The 20410-nt window shown below is 43.0% G+C and overlaps 1 protein-coding gene across 1 annotated transcript in view; it reads right to left on the bottom strand.

Annotated features, from left to right (window-relative positions):
- Window positions 1-20410, bottom strand: part of MYO3A (myosin IIIA) — a 137728-nt gene that overhangs the window by 72365 nt on the left and 44953 nt on the right. Inside the window, exons 6-15 of the mRNA XM_032235048.1 lie at window positions 19155-19254; window positions 16487-16603; window positions 15843-15947; window positions 14779-14862; window positions 14102-14304; window positions 12619-12717; window positions 12353-12467; window positions 5011-5137; window positions 3674-3884; window positions 3002-3149 (exon numbers count right to left, since the gene is read on the bottom strand). Coding sequence (XP_032090939.1) covers window positions 3002-3149; window positions 3674-3884; window positions 5011-5137; window positions 12353-12467; window positions 12619-12717; window positions 14102-14304; window positions 14779-14862; window positions 15843-15947; window positions 16487-16603; window positions 19155-19254 — 1309 coding nt within the window. The remainder of the gene's footprint in view (window positions 1-3001; window positions 3150-3673; window positions 3885-5010; window positions 5138-12352; window positions 12468-12618; window positions 12718-14101; window positions 14305-14778; window positions 14863-15842; window positions 15948-16486; window positions 16604-19154; window positions 19255-20410) is intronic.

Raw genomic sequence — 20410 nt, forward strand, 5'->3', positions numbered from 1 at the left:
GTCCTGGGGCAGAGTTGAGGCTGCCACATTTGCTGCAATAAAATGACTCCTGTTGGCGAACTCCTTTCTAGTCCAATACAGCCAGACCCTGCCGTTGGTGCTGACCTGCGATGCTCCCCCCTTCGGTGTCGCTGCTGTCCTCAGCCACTGCATGCCCAATGGAACCAAAGCTCCTATTGCATTTTACTCCAGGACCTTGTCCACCACTGAGCGGAACTGTAGCCAGTTGGACCTTGAGGCTTTGGCTGCAGTGGCTGAAGTAAAGAGGTTCCACAAGTATCTATATGGCCGGGTCTTCAAACTGGTTACGGACCACAAGCTTACTGACTGGGGACCGACCTATCCCAGTGTCCCTTTCTCCACGGATGACCTGGTGGACCATCTTCCTAGCTGCCTACTCCTACTGCCTCATCCACCGACCAGGCTCCACTTTGGGGCATGCTGATGCGTTGAGCTGCTGCCCGCTGCCTGAACTTCCTGCTGACCCTATCCCCGAGATGCCAGTCCTCCTCATTGACTGCCTTGAGACTGAGCCTGTCTCATCCAGTGATGTTGCCTATCACTCTGCCAAGGATTCCACCACCAAGCAAATTTTGAACTGGGTATGGAGGGGGTGGCCCAGGCGGCCTGTTGGGGTTGATTTTATAATGTATTTTGTCAAATGTGATGAGTTATTGTTGTTAATGGCTGTTTACTGTGTGTGTGTGGGGGGGTAGTTGTTCCACCCAAACTGCTCAATGCAGTATTAGTGGCTTTACATGTAGAACATCCTGGAATTGTCAGGATGAAGTCTTTGGCTAGGAGTTACGTATGGTGGCCTAACATGGACAGGGAGATTGAAGAATGGGTGGCTACCTGCGCACCATGCCAGGAGTCCAGACCAGCTCCCCCAGAGGCGCCCGCTAAGGAGTAGGAGCGACCTCAAGCACCATAGTCTAGGGTGCACATTGACTTTGCTGGCCCAGTTCATGGCCAGACATTTCTAGCGGTTGTGGATGCCTACTCAAAATGGTTAGAGGTAGTCCTGATGACCTCCACTACAGCAGAAGCAGTCATCAAAGTGCTACAGAGACTTTTCTCCATGCACGGCCTGCTCAACATCTTGTTCTCAGACAACGGGCCCCAATTCATGGCCATGCAATTTGAGACCTTCCTAACAGCTCAGGGAATCAGGCATGCCCTGATCGTGCCATTCCATCCGGCCTCCAATGGCCAGGCAGAGAGAATGGTGAGACCTCCAAATGGCCAGGCAGAGAGAATGGTGAGATCTCTAGGATGGGCCTGGGAGATTGTCAAATACGTGTTGATCACTATTTGCTAATTCAACACATCCCACCCAGTGCCACTACAGGGAGAAGCCCCTTCAAGCTTCTCATGGGTCGCCGGCTAAGGTCCCACTTAGACTGGCTACACTCCAATTATTCTGCCTCATCGTCCCAGACTCCATAAGCAAGATTCGGGTATTTAGCGTCCGATTTGGTATATGCCCACAACTATGCTGGGGGAACTCTGTGGATTCCTGCCACAGTGATAGGCAACACCGGCCCTTGCTCTTAGTGCTTGAGGACTGTAGGATTTGGAGAACGCATATTGACCAACTCCGTGGCCGCCTCTCCAACTCCACTCTTAGACAACCAGAGGTAACTCCTGCACGAGTTAGCCAAAGCCCTACCCAAACGAAGTAAACACTCACTCCTTCTATGGCCAGCTCAAGCCCGAGGGTACCGGAAAACCTATCTGGTTATGTTGCAGGCACGCAGCAAGCTCCGAGTGAACCGGCTCTAGAAGCTCCAGCTGCGGCCTGTGAAAGGTTCCAGGAGCTTCCACTAAGCGGAGCTGCGGAGCAAACAGGTCCGTCCAACCTCTCCAAGGAAACCCCTCCTACTGAACTGCACAGGTCAGGCAGAGCTACCCAAAAGCCCGCCTACTTGCATGACTATGTTACAAGTAGGATTGTTCCAACCAAGAGGGGAGGGGTGTTAGATATCAGTCCTAACTACAGTTGTTTCCACCAAGGTCCTCTGTTCTGGCGGGAACAGAAGGGTCCGACAGCTCCCTATAAAAGGGCTGTTGTCAGACTCAACCTTCGCTGGATTGTTCTCACTTATTGTACTCAATAAAGAGCTGTTGTTACTATTAAGCCTGTGTGTGCTTATCCATTACACAATCTAACATGAGCATGGTTGTGGCCTGGTCATGTCTAGGCCCACTTGTCTCATTTGCTGCCTGAGTGACAGATTGGGAGCTTCATTGTCATTGATTGGTTCCTCAATAGTAAATGAAAACTATTCATCTTGACATCACTGTTGAGACCTCCTCTTCCTTATACACTTTTAAAAAGAAGCTCTACCCTCAGACCTTTTCATCTAGTTTTTGGAAAATATTTCTACTTTTTTTTTTTGCCATTTTGAAGCTGAAAAGTTGTTTTGTTTTTAAAGCTCATCTGGCTTACGAGAACCATATCCCAATCCTCATTTGGATATGGGAAACCTCCAGTGGTTCCCTCAACTAAAATTTTCCTCAGCAACATGAGCTGTGTTTCCACGTCTTTCAATAGCTCCTAGAACCATGATGCCAAACCTATAGCACGCATGCCAGAGGTGGCACACAGAGCCCTCTCTGCTGGCACGTGCACTGTAGCCCCAGATCAGATCTCTGTGGCATTTCTTTCCTGAACTTCTGTTTCCCTGCAAACAATAAAACAGAAGCTCACGAAAGAAAAAGATCTCACCACTTGCTGCGCTGCCGGTGTTGGGATTCCCTGCCTCCCATTAGCCAGCTGGTCTTTGAGTCTCTTGATGCACATCCATGCAACCATGCATGTGCATGCACCTATGAACATACATGTGCACATTCATGCATGTCTGCGTGTCCAAGTTCACATGTGCACACACACATTTCAGTTTGGACATGTGCGGGGACAGAGTTTCGGCACTTGGTGTCTAAAAGGTTTGCCATCACTATCCTAGAATATCACAAATGGAGAAAAATATATGCCTACCTGTTCCCATGCAAAGATATTTTGATTGAAGTAAAACTGAATCTGCTCATTGGCAATATTGATACAGAGCTGCTCAAAAGAATTTTTTTTGAAGTTTTCAAAACCGAAGATATCAAGAATTCCAATGTTTAGTCCTTTATCACTTCCACTGAAAATACAAAAGCTTTGTATTACATTTGAGTCTCATTCAGTTATTCCATTTCAACTTCACAGAGAGATGTTCAAAATACTTAGGAATTATGCTAGGCAGAAACTGGCAGAGTCTAATGTCCAGTTCTGGAACGGCTGTTTATCAAATGCTAAATATCCCAACTACAAGAATTAATTTCTGAAAACAAAGGGGCTACAGAAACAATAGTTCTGTTCTCATTGCTCTTGGACAAAGCACATATGACACACAAGTATTTGTATATCATAAGAAAAAGTTGTACTGTTTTCAATTTTTGTTTGGGGTTTTATTTATTTAAACAAAATAAATAGAAAAGAAGGAAAATAAAAAAATATTAAGAATATGCCTATACTTAATATTTTTATATAAATATACTGAAACTTTTGAAAGGCTCTGAAAGGAAGATGACTATGCCTGTCCCTTTTATCAGACAGAAGACATCCCATACTGATTTTCAATTCATAAAGTCATCTCAACTCACAGAGGGGTGGAGGGAATCTTACCTTAAAGCAGTAGTTGGTTTGAGCAGGACATTAATATGATTGACTATCCAACTAAAGAGCCACCCATACAATGCTTTGGCTGTAGCATCTCTCACATCAATAGCTTTTTCCATTGTGTTAGGTCGTATAATTTTTTCCCCTCGAGTAACCACACAATGAGAGGTTAGGGCTTCTTGCAACTTGTTTGCTTGGATAAATAACAAGGAAGCAGCTAGAAATCAAGTTAATGGTGTTACTTCCATATTTCCATAGATGTGTTCAGACAGTTCAGGTCAATTACTTAGTTTTGTATAAGTACCTCTCTTAAAGCATTCTTCAGTAATCTTAGGGTCTGAACATTACTTGTGCTCCCTATTCTTATTCAATACTATACGGGAGTTTTTCAAATGGAAGGAAGAATATTGCCCCACAGAAAGTACAAAGAAATATGAATCAATAATAAACAGAATAAAATTACCCAAAATGTTAACAACAAATTTAGTTCCCTGGAATTCTATTTTTTATATAGCCAAAAGGCACTTGCCACCCCTCATGAGAAAGGTCTCAGCAAGACACTCAGCAGAAATAGAAAAATATTTTAACCGAATGAGGACTGAGTATGTCCTTCTTGCCATAATCTTTCTTCTCCTTTTGGCTTGTCTTCCCTTATTTTTAACACTTCTTTTTCCCTAAGCAGAAAACTGCAATGAAAGAATTACACTACTTATTAAAATGTCTGGACTAATTACCTGCTAGTTTCAGCCCTGCCTGGATACATCAAATCTTGTATGGTTTCACAATGCAATGCCATGCAAGCTTTTCGCTAGAATTTGAAGCTTTCTCTTAAGTATACATGAGTCGGTAGACTTTTCCCCTTTTTTTTTTCCTAAATGGCTACACTAATGTTATTAGATATAATATCTCAACAGAAAACATTGAGGTTGAATGTCATCAGGGGAAATCTCATTACACTTGTAGGCATCCACAAGGTTATTGTGGCCAAACCAGGCTCACATTTGTTGACAAGGTGAATAAGGTTGGACTTAGGTCTCGAAGAATTTTATCAATAGCATTCTGCCATGTTCATATTGCTTCAGATTTCATAATGAACAAGACAGTTGAATAAGGATGTAATAATCCTATATGTCACATGTAAGAAATTGGCATTCTCTAAATGCTTTTGCTTTAAACGCTGTAATCTTTGAACACTGAACATTTTGGCGAAGATCGTAAGAGTTAAAGATGAAAATATTTGGAGGCTCCAAATTACCCATGCTTGATATGCAGACTTGAAAACATGCCCTACTGAACTCCAAGAAACACACTGCCAATCTATTTTAAAAATAAGAATAACTCACAATTCTCCAGTGGCATTGGATTGGAAATTATGCTCTTGTCAATCATGTACTCGGTTACCTCTGATGAAAATTCAATGTTACCCACATTTAAAATGGCAGCAAGTACACAGTATACACACTCTAGTTCCTGAAAAATAAGTGTACAAAAGCATTCAATTCAGTCTTAAAACAGGCAGAACAGGGAACAGTCAGTTAATATTGATTTTGCGCTTAATGAAAAATCAGCATTCTCTAATAGCTGCATCCCTTTCACTTCACCTTAATCTTAACCACAAGGATGTCATTGGACCATTAAAAATGTAGGGTTATATAGGTAAACCTTCAGAGTTAAACATATTAGGATGGCTTTTTGACAGATCTCTCTTCGTCCTCCCTGTATGTCAGGACCCTGGTCTCAGGCTGTTGTCGCTAAATGCCAGGTCTGCTGTTCACAAAGCTCCCCTCGTCCGGGACTTAATTGTTGACGAGAGGGCAGACCTGGCATGTATTACTGAAACCTGGCTGGGCACAGAAGGAGGAGTCCCCCTTGTAGAGATGTGCCCAGAGGGATTTCAGGTGCTTCATCAGCCGAGAGCCCAGGGAAGGGATGGCGGTGTGGCTATTGTAATCCGGGAGTCTCTGTTACCTCGTAGGGTCCCTGCTCCGGAGCTTGTCGGGTGTGAGTCTCTGCTGATAAAGTTGGACCTCAAGGGTCAAGTGGGTTTGCTGCTAACGTACCTGCCTCCCAACTGCGTTGCAGCATCCCTCCCCTCGCTCCTCGAGTCAGTAGCCGAGCTGGCAGTTGAGTTCCCCAGGCTTATAGTTCTGGGGGATTTCAATCTGCCATCGCTCGGTGAACGCTCTGATGGGGCGCAGGAGTTCATGGCTTCCATGACAGCCATGGGCTTGACCCAAGTAATTCGGGGCCCAACCCACGCAGCGGGTCACATGCTCGACCTCGTATTCCTCTCGGAGCAGTGGATGTGTGATCTTGGTCTGAGGGGTAATGAGATCCTACCCCTGTCGTGGTCAGACCACTGCCTACTGAGGCTTGACTTCCGGAGGCCAAACCCCCACCGTAGGGAGGAGGAACCGACCAGATGGTTCCGCCCCAGGCGACTTATGGACCCGTTGAGGTTCCAGACGGAGCTTGGGGTTATTCCTGATACTCTCGCCCACAGTTCGGCGGAGACTCTGGCTGCCGCCTGGTACTCGGCGGCGTCGGAGTCTCTCGACCGGATTGCGCCACTACGGCCCCTCCGGGTCAGTGGATCCCGGAGACCTCCCTGGTTTACCGAGGAGCTCTGGGAGAAGAAACGCCGGAGGAGGTGCCTAGAGCACCAGTGGAGGTCCGATAGGTCCGAGGCGAACCGAGCACTCTTAACTACCTGCACCAAGGACTATGTCCGAGCACTAAGAACTGCAAAAAGATCATATATTTCAGCCTTGGTTGCGTCCGCCGAGTCACGCCCAGCCACCCTGTTTAGGATAACCCGCTCCCTCCTCAATAGGAGGGATGCGGGAGACCCCTTGCAGGGTAGGGCTGAGGATTATGCTCAATTCTTGGCGGACAAAGTAGCTCGGTTTCGATCGGACTTGGACTCCACCGCAGTAGATCCAGCTGAGACACAGGAGGATCACTTGCCACACCAGTTCTGGGTTGAGTTCCAGGACGTTGCCTCTGGGGATGTGGACAGGGCCATTCGAGCTGTAAGTGCCTCCACTTGTATTCTGGACCCGTGTCCCTCCTGGCTGGTTGCCAACAGCAGGGAGGTGACACATGGCTGGATCCAGGCGGTTGTCACCGCCTCCCTTCGGGAGGGGCACTTCCCCGCCGTACTTAAAACGGCGGTGGTGAGACCCCTCCTGAAGAAACCATCGTTAGATCCAGCCATTTTAAACAACTTTCGTCCTGTCTCCAACCTTCCCTTTATCGGGAAGGTTGTTGAGAAGGTGGTGGCCTTTCAGCTCCAACGGGCCTTGGAGGAAGCTAGCTATCTTGACCCCTTCCAGTCCGGCTTCAGACCTGGTTACAGCACAGAAACCGCTTTGGTCGCATTGACCGATGATCTCTGGAGGGCCAGAGATGGAGGCTATGCGTCCATCCTGGTTCTCCTTGACCTCTCAGCGGCTTTCGATACCATCGACCATGGTATCCTTCTGCGACGACTGCGGGAGGTGGGAGTGGGAGGCACTGTTTTGCGGTGGTTCTCCTCCTACCTCTCGGACAGGTCGCAGTCGGTGTTGGTCGGGGGGCAGAGATCGTCCCTGAGGCCCCTAACGTGTGGGGTGCCACAGGGTTCGGTCTTATCCCCCCTACTATTTAACATATACATGAAACCGCTGGGCGAGATCATTCGGAGGCACGGGATAAAATACCACCAATAGGGGGGCATTCGCCCAGGTTCGCCTGGTGCGCCAGTTGCGACCCTACCTGAATCGGGAGGCTCTCACAACAGTCACCCGGGCCCTTGTGACCTCTAGGCTGGAATACTGCAACGTGCTCTACATGGGGCTGCCCTTGAAGAGCATCCGGCGACTTCAGCTAGTACAGAATGCGGCCGCGCGAGTGATTGTGGGTGCACCTCGGTTCACCCGCATAACACCTATCCTCCGCGAGCTGCGCTGGCTACCTGTCGATCTCCGGATGCGCTTCAAGGTGCTATTAGTCACCCATAAAGCCCTACATGGCAGTGGATCTGGATACTTGAGAGACCGCCTTCTGCCAATTACATCCCTGCGACCAATAAGATCACATAGATTAGGCCTCCTCCGTATACCATCGGCCAGCCAGTGTCGGCTGGCAACTACAAGGAGGAGGGCCTTCTCAGTAGTAGCCCCGACCCTTTGGAACGAGCTCCCCGTAGAGATTCGCACCCTCGCCACCGTCCAGGCCTTCCGCACAGCCTTGAAGAACTGGCTCGCCCGTCAGGCCTGGGGACAAGGATAATTCCCCTCCCGAATGATGAATGTATGTTGTTTATTATTTTATTATATGTCTTATCTTAATGTCTGTATCTCCCCTTCCCCTATTTTATGTGAGCCGCCCTGAGTCCCCTCAGGGAAAAGGGCGGCCTACAAATATTAATAAATCTCTCTAAATCTCTCTAAATATGCGGACGATACGCAATTGTATCTGTCCGCCCCGTGCCAACTCAATGAAGCGGTGGACGTGATGAACCGGGGTCTGGAGGCCGTTAAGAACTGGATGAGTGCTAACAAACTGGTACTCAACCCGGACAAGACCGAGTGGCTGTTGTGCTTCCCCCCCAATAATTTGGCTAATATACCAACGCTTAGGCTGGGGGGTCAAATTTTATACCCCTCAGATAGGGTCCGCAACTTAGGAGTCCTCCTGGACCCACAGCTGACTTTTGATCACCAGCTGTCAGCTGTGACCAGGGGGGCATTTGCCCAGGTTCGCCTGGTCCGCCAGTTGCGGCCCTACCTAGACCGGGGGGCTCTCACAACAGTCACTCGAGCCCTTGTGATCTCTAGACTGGAATACTGCAATGGGCTCTACATGGGGTTGCCCTTGAAGTGCATCCGGCGACTGCAGCTAGTCCAGAATGCAGCCGCGCGAGTGATAGTGGGCGCACCGCGGTTCGCCCACGTTACACCTGTCCTCCGCGAGCTGCACTGGCTACCTGTTGGTCTCCGGGTGCGCTTCAGGGTACTGATGACCACCTTTAAAGCACTCCATGGTAGTGGATCTGAGTACTTGAGAGACCGCCTTCTGCCGATTACTTCCCTAAATCGACCAATTAGATCGCACAGACTGGGCCTCCTCCGAATCCCATCTGCCAGTCAATGCCGACTGGCGACCACACGGAGGAGAGCCTTTTCTGTTGCTGCTCCGACCCTGTGGAACGAGCTCCCCATGGAGATCCGTACCCTCACCACTATCCAGACCTTCCGCGCAGCCCTCAAGATCTGGCTCTCCCAGCAGGCCTGGGGATAGGCTTCCAATTCACCCGCCCGAGTGTTTGATTGTCGAATGAAAGTTGTGTTTTACTATCTTTTCTTTGTTCACATATTGTTTTGTTTTTGACCTTGCACCCCCCCCCCCCCTGTGGTTGTAAGCCGCCCTGAGTCCCCTCAGGGAAAAGGGCGGCATATAAATCCCAATAAACCTATAAACCTATAAACCTATGTTGGACTGAAAATTCCCACCCTGGCTTCTTTTGGCTATTTTGAACTACAATGTAATTCTGAACCTCGCCATTACTCATGCTTATAATACACCACATTTAGTTGATTCATCTGAAATAAACCCACAGAAGAAAATTGACTTCAGTCTCTCTCTCCCTCTCTTATTCTGTAATTGGACTTTTGTTTACTGAAAGCTAGGTCCTGATGCTGCAACTGTAAATGACAAGTAGAGGAGAAAGTTTTTTGTTTTTTTAAAATTACATGTAAATCTTAATCTAGCCCAAGTTTGCATCCTGCACAACTTCTAAGCATAATAATGTGTTTGGTTATACTTTACCATGGGAACCCAACGTATAATGTATTTTGCTTTTTTTTTCTGCACTGTACAATACACAGTAGGTGTTTAAATAAAATAGCCATTTAGCCATTGTATTTATTTTCTAAATTACTGTAGGATTGACTGGGATTATTACGTCAATTTTGGTCATCTCACAGTAACATATATATTGCAATTGATATCTTGGGGCTAGTCCCCTATTACATTAAATATGGCTCAATCTAATTTGTATGGCATGAATGCCATTTATTTCCAGCATCACTCCCCCTGCCCCCAACCCCCCACTTTTAATTGGGTTTGCCACATAACTTTTAGTCTGATTTTATGATGCAAAGTGACATGTAGCCTTTAAATGTATTTATTAGTGGAACACACTGCTTCCCTCTGAAAAACAAAATGTTTTCTATAAATAGTCAGATTAGTTTGTGTATGTTGTAATCTATGTTGGATGTTTTCTAAGTACATCAGAATTTTGGATTTGACAGTTACGTTTTTGCAGATGTCACTTTTCTGATATTGGGCATTTCTGTTTATTTTCACCTAGTTAAAGTGGGGCTGTCAATGGAGACATATTTGCAAATATCTTAAAAATTCAAGGGAATGGTAAGTTAAACAACCCAGCTTTTGGTAAATGAAAAATAAAAACACAACCTGGAATTTTCTGTTAAGGCATACTCATTCCACCTTCTTATTTCTTCAAAACTAATGTGAATTGATGCCAAAATAATATTAGAACTATGGTAGTACAATTATATAATTCTAAACTCTTGAGGCAGCTAGCTGATAAATAAAGGTAAATTTAAACACTATGAGAAGATTAAGAGTCTAAAAGATATTATTGATGTTTTGAGATTCTGTATTGCACCCAATGGATTTCAATAGTATTAAATATAATACCAAAAAAGTCAAGTTGAGTTGATTTTACATCTGCTTACAAGTCTAGGATTTATTTATTTAGGTCCTACTTTCATGGTTTAGAGACCTAAATAAAGAAGTCTCACCTTTCCACTCAGGAGCTTGCTTGAAGAGCTAGTGATCAAATGCCTTGAACTATCATGCTTGCAATAATTATTGCTCAGTTGTTTTCTTTTCTTGGTTTTATAGTGGATAAGTGAGTAAGAGTCCACAAAAAGAGATACACGAACACAGACTTCCCTGTGTATTCAATTACTCTTAACTTTTGGGATAACCTTTGTTCACTAGCAATGTGTCAATATCTATCTCCTAAGCATAGATGGTCTTATAAAACTATACAGGTTACAACATCCTTGAAAAGACATGATCAGGGAAGGTTCCTATCAATGTGTTTTATTCAGTAACCACAGAATATTTCTGAGATCAATATGCAAAATTCTATAATCTTCTTCCTTCTTGATATACTTGGCTTGAAATGCCTAGAATTCAAAATAACCTGGCCAAATAATGCATGCCAAAACATGGATACAAGGCCTGGAATTCAACAATATAATATTATATTATATTGTTGGTTAAATAGTGATTAGGGCACAAGGCTAGAAACCAGGAAACTGTGAGTTCTAGTCCCACCTTATCCAAGAAAACTGGCTCGGTGACTCATTCTTCTTCAACAGATTTGTTGTAGTGAGGAAATAGAAGAGGGAGGAATATTGTGTGGGTTTGCCACCTTGAGTTATTGATAAAAATACAAAGGTGTGAAAGGTAAAGATTTCCTGCGCAATAGTTTCTGACTCTAGGGGCAGCACTCATCTCCATTTCTTAGCCGAGGCAGCTAGTATTGTCCGAAGATACTTCCATATTCATGTGGCCAGCATGACTTTAAGCCAAAGCATACGGAATGCTTATACTTTCTCACCAAAGTGGTACCCATTTATCTCCTCGATTTGCATGCTTTCAAACCACTAGGTGAGCAACAGCTGGGTGAGTAACGGCAGCTCACCCCTCTTAGGTGTTGAATCTGGTTTGTCAGCTTTTCAGCTGACATGTTCAGCATCTTTAACCACTGGGCCACTACGCCCCTAAAGGCAGGAAATAAATAAATAAATGATTGCTCTCTGATACGCATCATTTGTTTGGATTTTATTTGATCTTTCCTCTACAAGATGAAGGCAAACAAATTACTTTTCCCACCACTCCACGCCTCTTCCCCAATAGCCCTGTGAAACTGCTTAAACATAAAAGAAGGATTTGCCTATAGTCATCCAGTCAGCATTCATGCCAACTGTTGAACTAAAAACTGTATGCTCCAACAATGGAACCTTCCCATCCTACTTTCCATCATTATGTTCACACACTTTTTAGTTCTTCTTACAACTCTTCTGTTTTCATGGGCTTCCATGAAGGAGCAAATGCAGTGATAAGTACCGTGACCTAAATTTGCCCCAATAATATAAATTATTGATATTGTTATTATAATGTATAACTTTTAAAAATCACAAATAATTAAACATTTGAGTGGTTCTTAGCACTTGCAGTTGTTTTCTTGCAGATGTCTCATTACCTAAACAAAGAAGTAACATCATCAGGGCTACAAACGATTTGCTCTTAATTTATATTCTAGTGGCTTGTCTTGTCAGTATTGGTAGGAGAAGTGTTGGAGGTTCTTTGGTTGGGCTGCTTACTATTAGCTTGTTTAGCAATTCCTTAATTGGGGTATTGTTTACTTCTTGATTATGGCTTAATGTTAATCTATGCACATTTTGGTTGCTGATGGGGGGATGTTTTGGTCTTTTTGCTCCCTTTTTGGTTTGTTGATTGTCTCTTTTACACAGTATGTAGATATTGTTTATATCTATGTGTCTATTGATGGCTAATTTGTCAGAATGCCAGCCTTATTTCCAGCCAATTAAATATTTTCTGTTAAATAATCCAATTAAATATTTCCAGCCAATTACCTACCTCCATTGTAAAGCCAATCACTTTGAAGCACTGTTCAATCGATGAAAACTTGGATTTATAAGAAGTATTGTTCAGGACCTCTTGCACTGGTGTCAGAAGTTCATTTTGTAGATAACTAATTAAATGGTGGGGGGAAAAGTGAAAATTTTCATACGGAAAATCAATGCAAGACTTATTGAAGTTTTTTCAGCTTAAATTAACTTGAAAAAATTGTTTAAGAATTTAAGAAAATGGAGCAAGAAAATACAAAGGTGGCATTTTTTTACCTTGGGAGTTCATTTTCTGGCAATTTATAATGATCTAATCTTTTCTTTTCTGCCAATCCAGCATAGATGTAATAAAAAATATGAAAATTCTTCTCCCCACTGAAACAAAGCAAGCAAACAAATTACAGTGCTGTAGCTACTAAAATAAAACCTAATAATTCCTATTTTATCTGTTTATTACTCTTTTAAAATTGATGTTGCATTTTAAACGTTTAAATTATTTCTAAACATTAAGATTTATTTTCATACTTTAGGAAGGGATTAAAGCGAAGTGCTTACACGCTAATAAAAATATAAGAACAGACCTGACCTTGAAGCATATTAAAGTTGAGAAAAATAATCTCTTGCCCAGTTTATAGACTTGTTAAATTTGTAACACTATTTACAATATTTTTCGGAGTATAAGACGCTCTAGACTATAAGATGCACCTTATTTTGGGGGGAGGAAAATAAGAAAAAGAATATTCTGTCTCTGCCTAACAGCATCCATGGTATTCATCTGGCTAGTGTCCTGTCAGCATGTGAGAGAATTGAGGGCTGTTTGGAAACAAACAGTATTCCTGTGTGAGCAACAAGGAAGGAGACAGCAAGGAGCCAGGGCGTGGCTTGTTCTGTACTAAAGCTGCATGCTGTGCTGATAATCTGAAACTAAAACTGAAAGTGAAACTTCTCTCCTCTGCTGAACTGCCACCTGGAAAATGTGCTTTTGTTATTGTATATTTACTTAATGTGTTATATTTTATATAAAGAGAAGTTAATTAAACCAGCTGAATCAGTTACTTGTGTGTGCTTTCTGAATGTGATTGCTGCTGCAAACTCTCACATGTCCTTGAAGCAAATAGCGAACAGCCAGGTTAGCTTCAGCATGTTGTTGCAGTCTGATTCAGCATGAGTAGCTGATTGGTTGGGGGACCAGCCTCCCGGAATGCTCCAGTCAGCTGTTCCAGGCTTCAGGGATTGCCACAGACCATCACCTCCTCTGTGCCTTGCATTTTTGGCTACATTTGGTGTATAAGATATACCCAAATTTTCACCCTCCTTTAGAGGGTGTGGGAAGGCATCTTATACTCTGAAAAATGTGGTATATGTTATTCTTGTTTGTTTTAGTGATCTCCTTCAGCATAATGTTTAACAAAAAACATTGAATCAGGCAGTTTAGGGTGAATCGTTGCTCAAATGCCTGCTATTTAAGCTCATTCCATATTTACCAATTTACTCCTGATTCTAATTAGATAGAGTGTATACAAGTCATATGCATGTTTATTAGATTATATAAAATTCAGGACATGAATACATAGCTCATATATTATATTATTAATGCAAGTCATGTCAAAGGTTTTGTGAAAATGCTGTATCTAATTCCACCCCATGCCCATAGCATTTGAATTCATCTCTATCACACAATGCTTTCATTTGAACCAAAACTTTATTCTAAACATCCCCGTTTTCCTTTTGGGTAAAATTCTTCTTTCCTTTCACTTACCCAGCTTGACATATGACTCTAGACTTTTCTAGAAGATATTCTGAAATCTGAGCGCTTACAACAGTTCCTTTAGAAGTGAATTTCATTTCTAGATATTTCCCAAATCTGCTGGAATTATCATTAATAATAGTGGCTGCATTTCCAAAGGCTTCCAAGAGATTGTTGACTTGGATAATTTTTCCTTGAAGAGTCTTGTTATTAGCCTGAGTAAACATTTCAAAAATTAGGAATCATTTAAAAACTCATCTTCTTAGGTTATGTACAAAATACATGCTTTACCAATAGAAGAAAATGTTCACAGTCAGGGTTGAATTATGAAGTCTTTGGTGCTCTCCACACTTGATTGTTTTCTTGCAGGTGTTTAACTAAACTAGGTAACATCTTTAGTGCTAGAAGGGAATGTGGTTTGTTTTTGTCTAATGTAAGGAACTTTTTTTGGCAAATTTTATTTAATTACCATTGTACCGCAAATAACTGGTATGTAATTGTCAGTTTAATTGGGATAGTTTAGATAATTGTTGGCTTACATTTTAATTCAAATTAACTTTGACAAATAGCCTGTATAAGAGTTCCTAATTTCCCAGCCTACTAAAGAATAAGTAGAGATCATTTGGCATAAAAACTATTTGGGAGATAAATTGAATCCCACTTCATAAAGTTTTTAAAATCTGTCTTACCTTTCCAAGGATTGTCAACTGTTGAACCAGCAGATGAGAACTTTGAGTCTTTCCAGATCCACTTTCTCCAGAAATGACAATACACTGAAATTAAAAATCAGGCATATTTTATGGTTCACCAACAAAACCGCAAAGCCCTTATCCATGCCGACATAAGCGCGGAGGGCAAATCCGCACCGTCCGAAGCGCTAAGGAAAAAGGCGACCCTAGCGCGACGACATAAGCGCGGAGGCCAAATCCGTGCCTTCCGAAGCGCTCAGCACCCTAAACCTAACCCTAACCCTAAACCAAACCCCTAAACCTAATCCTAACCCTTACCTTAATTTAAATCGGCTTTCTGAAGGCGCGCTGTTTTAAAGCGCCCTTCTGTCGCCGCGCTGTTGTCATCACAGTGATGACGTCGCGGTGATTATGTCACAGTTTTAGCAACGCAGTTTTGTCGCCGCTATTTTGACGAGCGCGGTTTTGTCGGGCCACAATATTTTATAATTAATGTTCTACACCAGGGGTGCCAAACTCAATTTCATTGAGGGCTGCATCAGGGCTGTGGTTGACCTTGGAGGACTGGCTTGGCATGGCCAACTGGATGGGTGTGGCCAACTGGGTGGGTATGGCCAGCTTAACACCACTCCCCAAACAGCTGACGTGCTTTCTCTTCACATTGGGTAGATCGGGCCAAAGCCACGCTGGCCCAATCTTTCCTCTTTGCATTGAGTAGACAAAGACGGCTCCATGGGCTGGATCCAACCATATTGCATGCTGGATCCAGCCTGGGGGCCTTGAGTTTGACAAGCCTGTTCTATGCAATCAAAGTGGGCATTTATTTTGGCCTTGGAATTAGGGATCTGTAGTGATTTGGCTCAAAAGCAAGCAAACAAACAAACTAATAAATGTTTGCCTTGGAGGGGGACTGGGCACAAGTTGCAAGATGCCTTGGCATCTATAAGAACTCCCAGAACTCCTTCATATGAAGGTTGGCAAGGTTGAGAAACACTTTTTCCCATCTTTTTTTAATGCTTTGAATTTAATTGCTGCACATTTCTACTTAGAATTATTAGCATTACCCGATCTGATCCATAGGTGACCATTGATTGATATGCCGTATCAGCCATAGCAAAAATATGTGGTGGGTTGCGAGTCCGTTTAGCCCCCATGTACAATCTGGAATGCTGATGGAAAGAAAAGATAAATATCATGCATCTGATTGGTTAAAAACCCTGATAAATCAAAATACTATTATAATGAGAAATATTTGCTACAACATGTCACATTTTTAAGAGCCTGGCAAACCTGACTCCTGGGATAAAGCATTTCTCAATTTAATTTCTCAATTTGTCTTGTTTCCAGTTTTGAGTGGCAATGAGTACCAATACGAGTACATTAACTAATCTGAAACGCTGATTTGTTTAATTATAACACTCAGATTTTCTGGTTTTATTTTCTCTATGTCCTCTTCAACTATTACTATAGTGAAGAGTAGGAAATTACACACATATAGCTTGGCACCTTCAACCTCTTTTTAATTCCGTTATTGCTTCTAACAAACTAAGCAAACACCCTAAGGAAATTTCTCTGACAGGGAAACAAGCCATGACCCCTGCAATGTATAGTAAGCAAAAAGAATTTATGTTTAAGATGCTTCAGTGCTCAGTGCCCAAATTCTGACCTTTCCAAATTCCCTTCATACTAACTAATCTAATTTTCCCACCTTTGTAGAGTAAAGATCTAAGTTCTGAAAAGGGTTGACTGCAATGAGGATATCTCCCACATAAGTGTAGATCTGGCCTCGGGCGTAGCTCTTCTCGAGTTGCTCTGTTATTGTATTCTGTTTGAAATTGAGAGAAAGAGGAAGTTATGTTTCTTTTTTTCCAAAGGAGTAGCTATACCGAAGAGAGATTAACAAGAAGGAGTAGCTATACCGAAGAGGGATTAACAAAAAGATGTATTAGATTTCTTGAGCTATGATACCAACATTCTTAATTTTGAATTCTACCTGCGTGATAACCTTTTGGATCCATAAGTCTTCATCATCAGCAGCCCATCAGCAGAACAAAACGTCAAGCACTGACTCGGGGAGATTTCGAATTGCCAAGCTTCTAAACTACCAAGAGATTAACTCCGTACTTATCCAGATTCTCTGCTATGGCAGGCTATCCAAAATCTTGGTTCTTTCCTAACTTATTATTTGTGAAACATTTAATTTGAGATATCAAGGATTGAATCTTATGAGACATGGAGCATACAAATCTATGGATGATTCAAGTCAGACTACTATTCTTTAAGGACTCATATCTTATCCTGCAATATGAAGTGAGAGGTTGATAGCAATAGCAATAGCACTTAGACTAATATGCCACTTCACAGTGCTTTACAGCCTTCTCTAAGCGGTTTACAAATTCAGCATATTGCCCCCAACAATCTGGGTCCTCATTTTACCGACCTTGGAGGGATGGAAGGCTGAGTCAACCTTGAGCCTGGTGAGATTTGATCTGCCAAACTGCTGGCAGCCAGTGATCAGCAGAAGTAGCTTGCAATACTGCACTGTAACCACTGCACCACCACAGCTCTGATCTTAGTGTAACTTCAAAACTATGGGATTTTTATGGTTCCAAGTCTTGTGAAAAGTTGCTTTTTTCTCCTCTATCCTTTCTGGTGGGCAATCTTCAATCTCAGGACCATAATGACATCATAGATGCAGGAAATGTTCATCATATTTTTGTGTAGCCAATTAAAAGCTTCTTCCACGTTACCCCTGAGAATGTTGGACTCCTACAATTTTTTTTATCCTTTCATGAACTGGATTCTGGCTTTAGAATGTGATTTATATAGTCGATTCAAAGCAATATTATCCAGCTTGAGACAGAGGGAGAAAACAAAACTTGGGGCTATGGACTGTGTTCCTAATATCTAGCTATATTAATTTTATTTCTGTCAGTTTCTCATTTTTATCAATCTGTCAAATTCTGCCTCTTGAACTTTCTATTGTTGTTTTTCAAATTCACAGTAATATATGAATGTTGATATGAATGATTCCAAACATAGTTTTGGTAGCAATGCTGTCTAATGTAACCACTACAGTGATTTCATGAATGCATGAATTTAAAACAATGTACCATTGTACATTTAAAAAAACCTACTTATTATTGTATATTTGTTAATAGAGAAATGAAGTTTGATACACTGTGGAAGTTACTTGTTTTGGTTTGGATATTAGTTCTAAGATTCAATGACTCTCCCTCAATGCTGTCTAGACTTAATCTAAGCACAGCAAAACCGGGGGCCTCAACCGGGGCCTTGAGGCTGTTAAAGACTGGATGAGAGCTAACAAACTGGTACTCAACCCGGAAAAGACCGAGTGGCTGTTGTGTTTTCCTCCCAAAAATTTGGCTAATGTTCCAACAATCAGGCTGGGGGGGCAAAATTTACACCCCTCAGACAGGGTCCGCAACTTGGGAGTCCTCCTGGATTCACAGCTGAGTTTTGAGCATCACTTGTCGGCTGTGACCAGGGGGGCATTTGCCCAGGTTCGCCTGGTACGCCAGTTGCGGCCCTACCTGAACCGGGAGGCTCTCACAACAGTCACTCGAGCCCTTGTGACCTCTAGGCTGGAATACTGCAATGTGCTCTACATGGGGCTGCCCTTGAAGAGCATCCGACGACTTCAGCTAGTTCAGAACGCGGCCGCGCGAGTGATTATGGGCGCACCACGGTACGCCCATATAACACCAATCCTCCGTGAGCTGCGCTGGCTACCTGTTGATCGTCGGGTGCACTTCAAGGTCCTACTTACCACCTATAAAGCGCTCCATGGTAGTGGATCTGACTATTTGAGAGACCGCCTCCTGCCAATTAGCTCCCTGCGTCCCATCAGATCGCACAGAGTAGGCCTCCTCCGAATTCCATCCGCCAGTCAGTGCCGACTGGCGACTACGCGGAGGAGAGCCTTCTCAGTTGCAGCTCCGACATTATGGAACACCCTCCCCGTGGAGATCCGTACCCTCACCACAGTCCAGGCCTTCCGCACAGCCCTGAAGACCTGGCTATCCCGTCAGGCCTGGGGATAGGATTACCCTCACCCCGCCCGAATGTTGAATGAATGTTGTGTTTTTATGGATAATTTTCTTTTATTCACGATTTTTTTTTTTTTCCTTTAAGTCTTGTCTTGCACCCCCTTCCCCTTATTATTGTAAGCCGCCCTGAGTCCCTCCAGGGAAAAGGGCGGCATATAAATTCTTAATAAAATCTAAATCTAAAAATCTAATAGGCAGATAGGCTTGAAAGAAAGACATACTGTACAAAACAGTTAAAGGTGATTACTTGTTTAAAGTATGTCTATTATTGCAATTTAGAACATTCCTAACAAAAGAATATCTTACCTCATCTAATATTTCTAATGTTGCCAAATCATCCACCTCATCCTGATTAGCAGTTAGAGACTTAGTCAAATTCTGTATTTTAGAACGAAGTTGTTCAACACTGTAGGAAAACAAATATTGATAGATGTATTTGAGAGCTTGAACAAAAGATTTTGAATATTATTTTGACTGAGCTGCTTAGGAGTGCAAAAGTATAAAGGAATACTCTGATCAACATAGATTGAGATCTTCACATTCTTTATGAAGATATTACTTTCATATGGACATAGAATTATGTTTAGCTTTTTTTTAACATTTCAGGAGCAAGTGGCCCCATTTCAAGGAGCTGAATTAAGAGTTCAACCACCACTTACTTTGGTTAATCAAATTTTCTGTGGTCATAGTAGTTATATTGATGAAATACAATTCATCTAGTATATTCTAAGCATTTGTTCTCCATTTTATGACTTATTCTCATACATGACACTTAGTGCTGGGAGTTAAGACCATCAGGAATTTCAAGGCCTGTAAGCTAGTCTGGTAAGCTAAATAATACCAGAAATCTTGTAAGAGGGCTAAGACAACTCAGCTCCAAATTGTTTATACATTGATTTGCATCCTGCCTTTCCTTGAGGAGCGCAAGGCAGCACAGATACTGTTTCTCCTGTTTTCCCCTACAAAAGCATTTTTTATAAACTAGGTTGGGTCAAGAGACAGTGAGTGGTACTAAGTTGCCCAGAGAAAGTCTGTGACCCTTGGTCTCCCCATTCCCAGTCAGACATCATAACCACTAATTTTGCTTAGGGTTTTGAGATTAAGCAAGATTACCTAGATCAGAGGTATCAAACTCAATTTCATTGAGGGCTGCATCAGGGCTGTGATTGACATCAGAGAGCCAGGAGGGTATGGCAGACTGGGTGGGCATGGCCAGCTGGGTGGGTGTGGCCAGGTGGATGCCACTCCACAAACTGCTGGCATGTTTCCTCTTCGCACTGGGTAGACTGGGCCAAAGCCACGGCAATATGATCTTTCCTCTTTGCATTGGATAGAACAGAATGGCCCTGCGAGTCAGATCCGGCTCGCGGGCCTTCAGTTTGACACCCCTGGCCTAGATGTTGTCAACGAGTTAGGCATTAAACATAATCCTTGAGTATTAAAATATCTTTTGGGAACCTCCGCCAATGTTAATGCAAGGTGGCATCTTCCTAACAGATCTGCAAATGCTCTGTGTCTTGTTCATGGCTTGAGGAAGAACAATGTTTGCATTAAGCTGCAGG

This window comes from Thamnophis elegans, chromosome Z, assembly GCF_009769535.1.
Source record: "Thamnophis elegans isolate rThaEle1 chromosome Z, rThaEle1.pri, whole genome shotgun sequence".
NCBI lineage: Eukaryota > Metazoa > Chordata > Lepidosauria > Squamata > Colubridae > Thamnophis > Thamnophis elegans.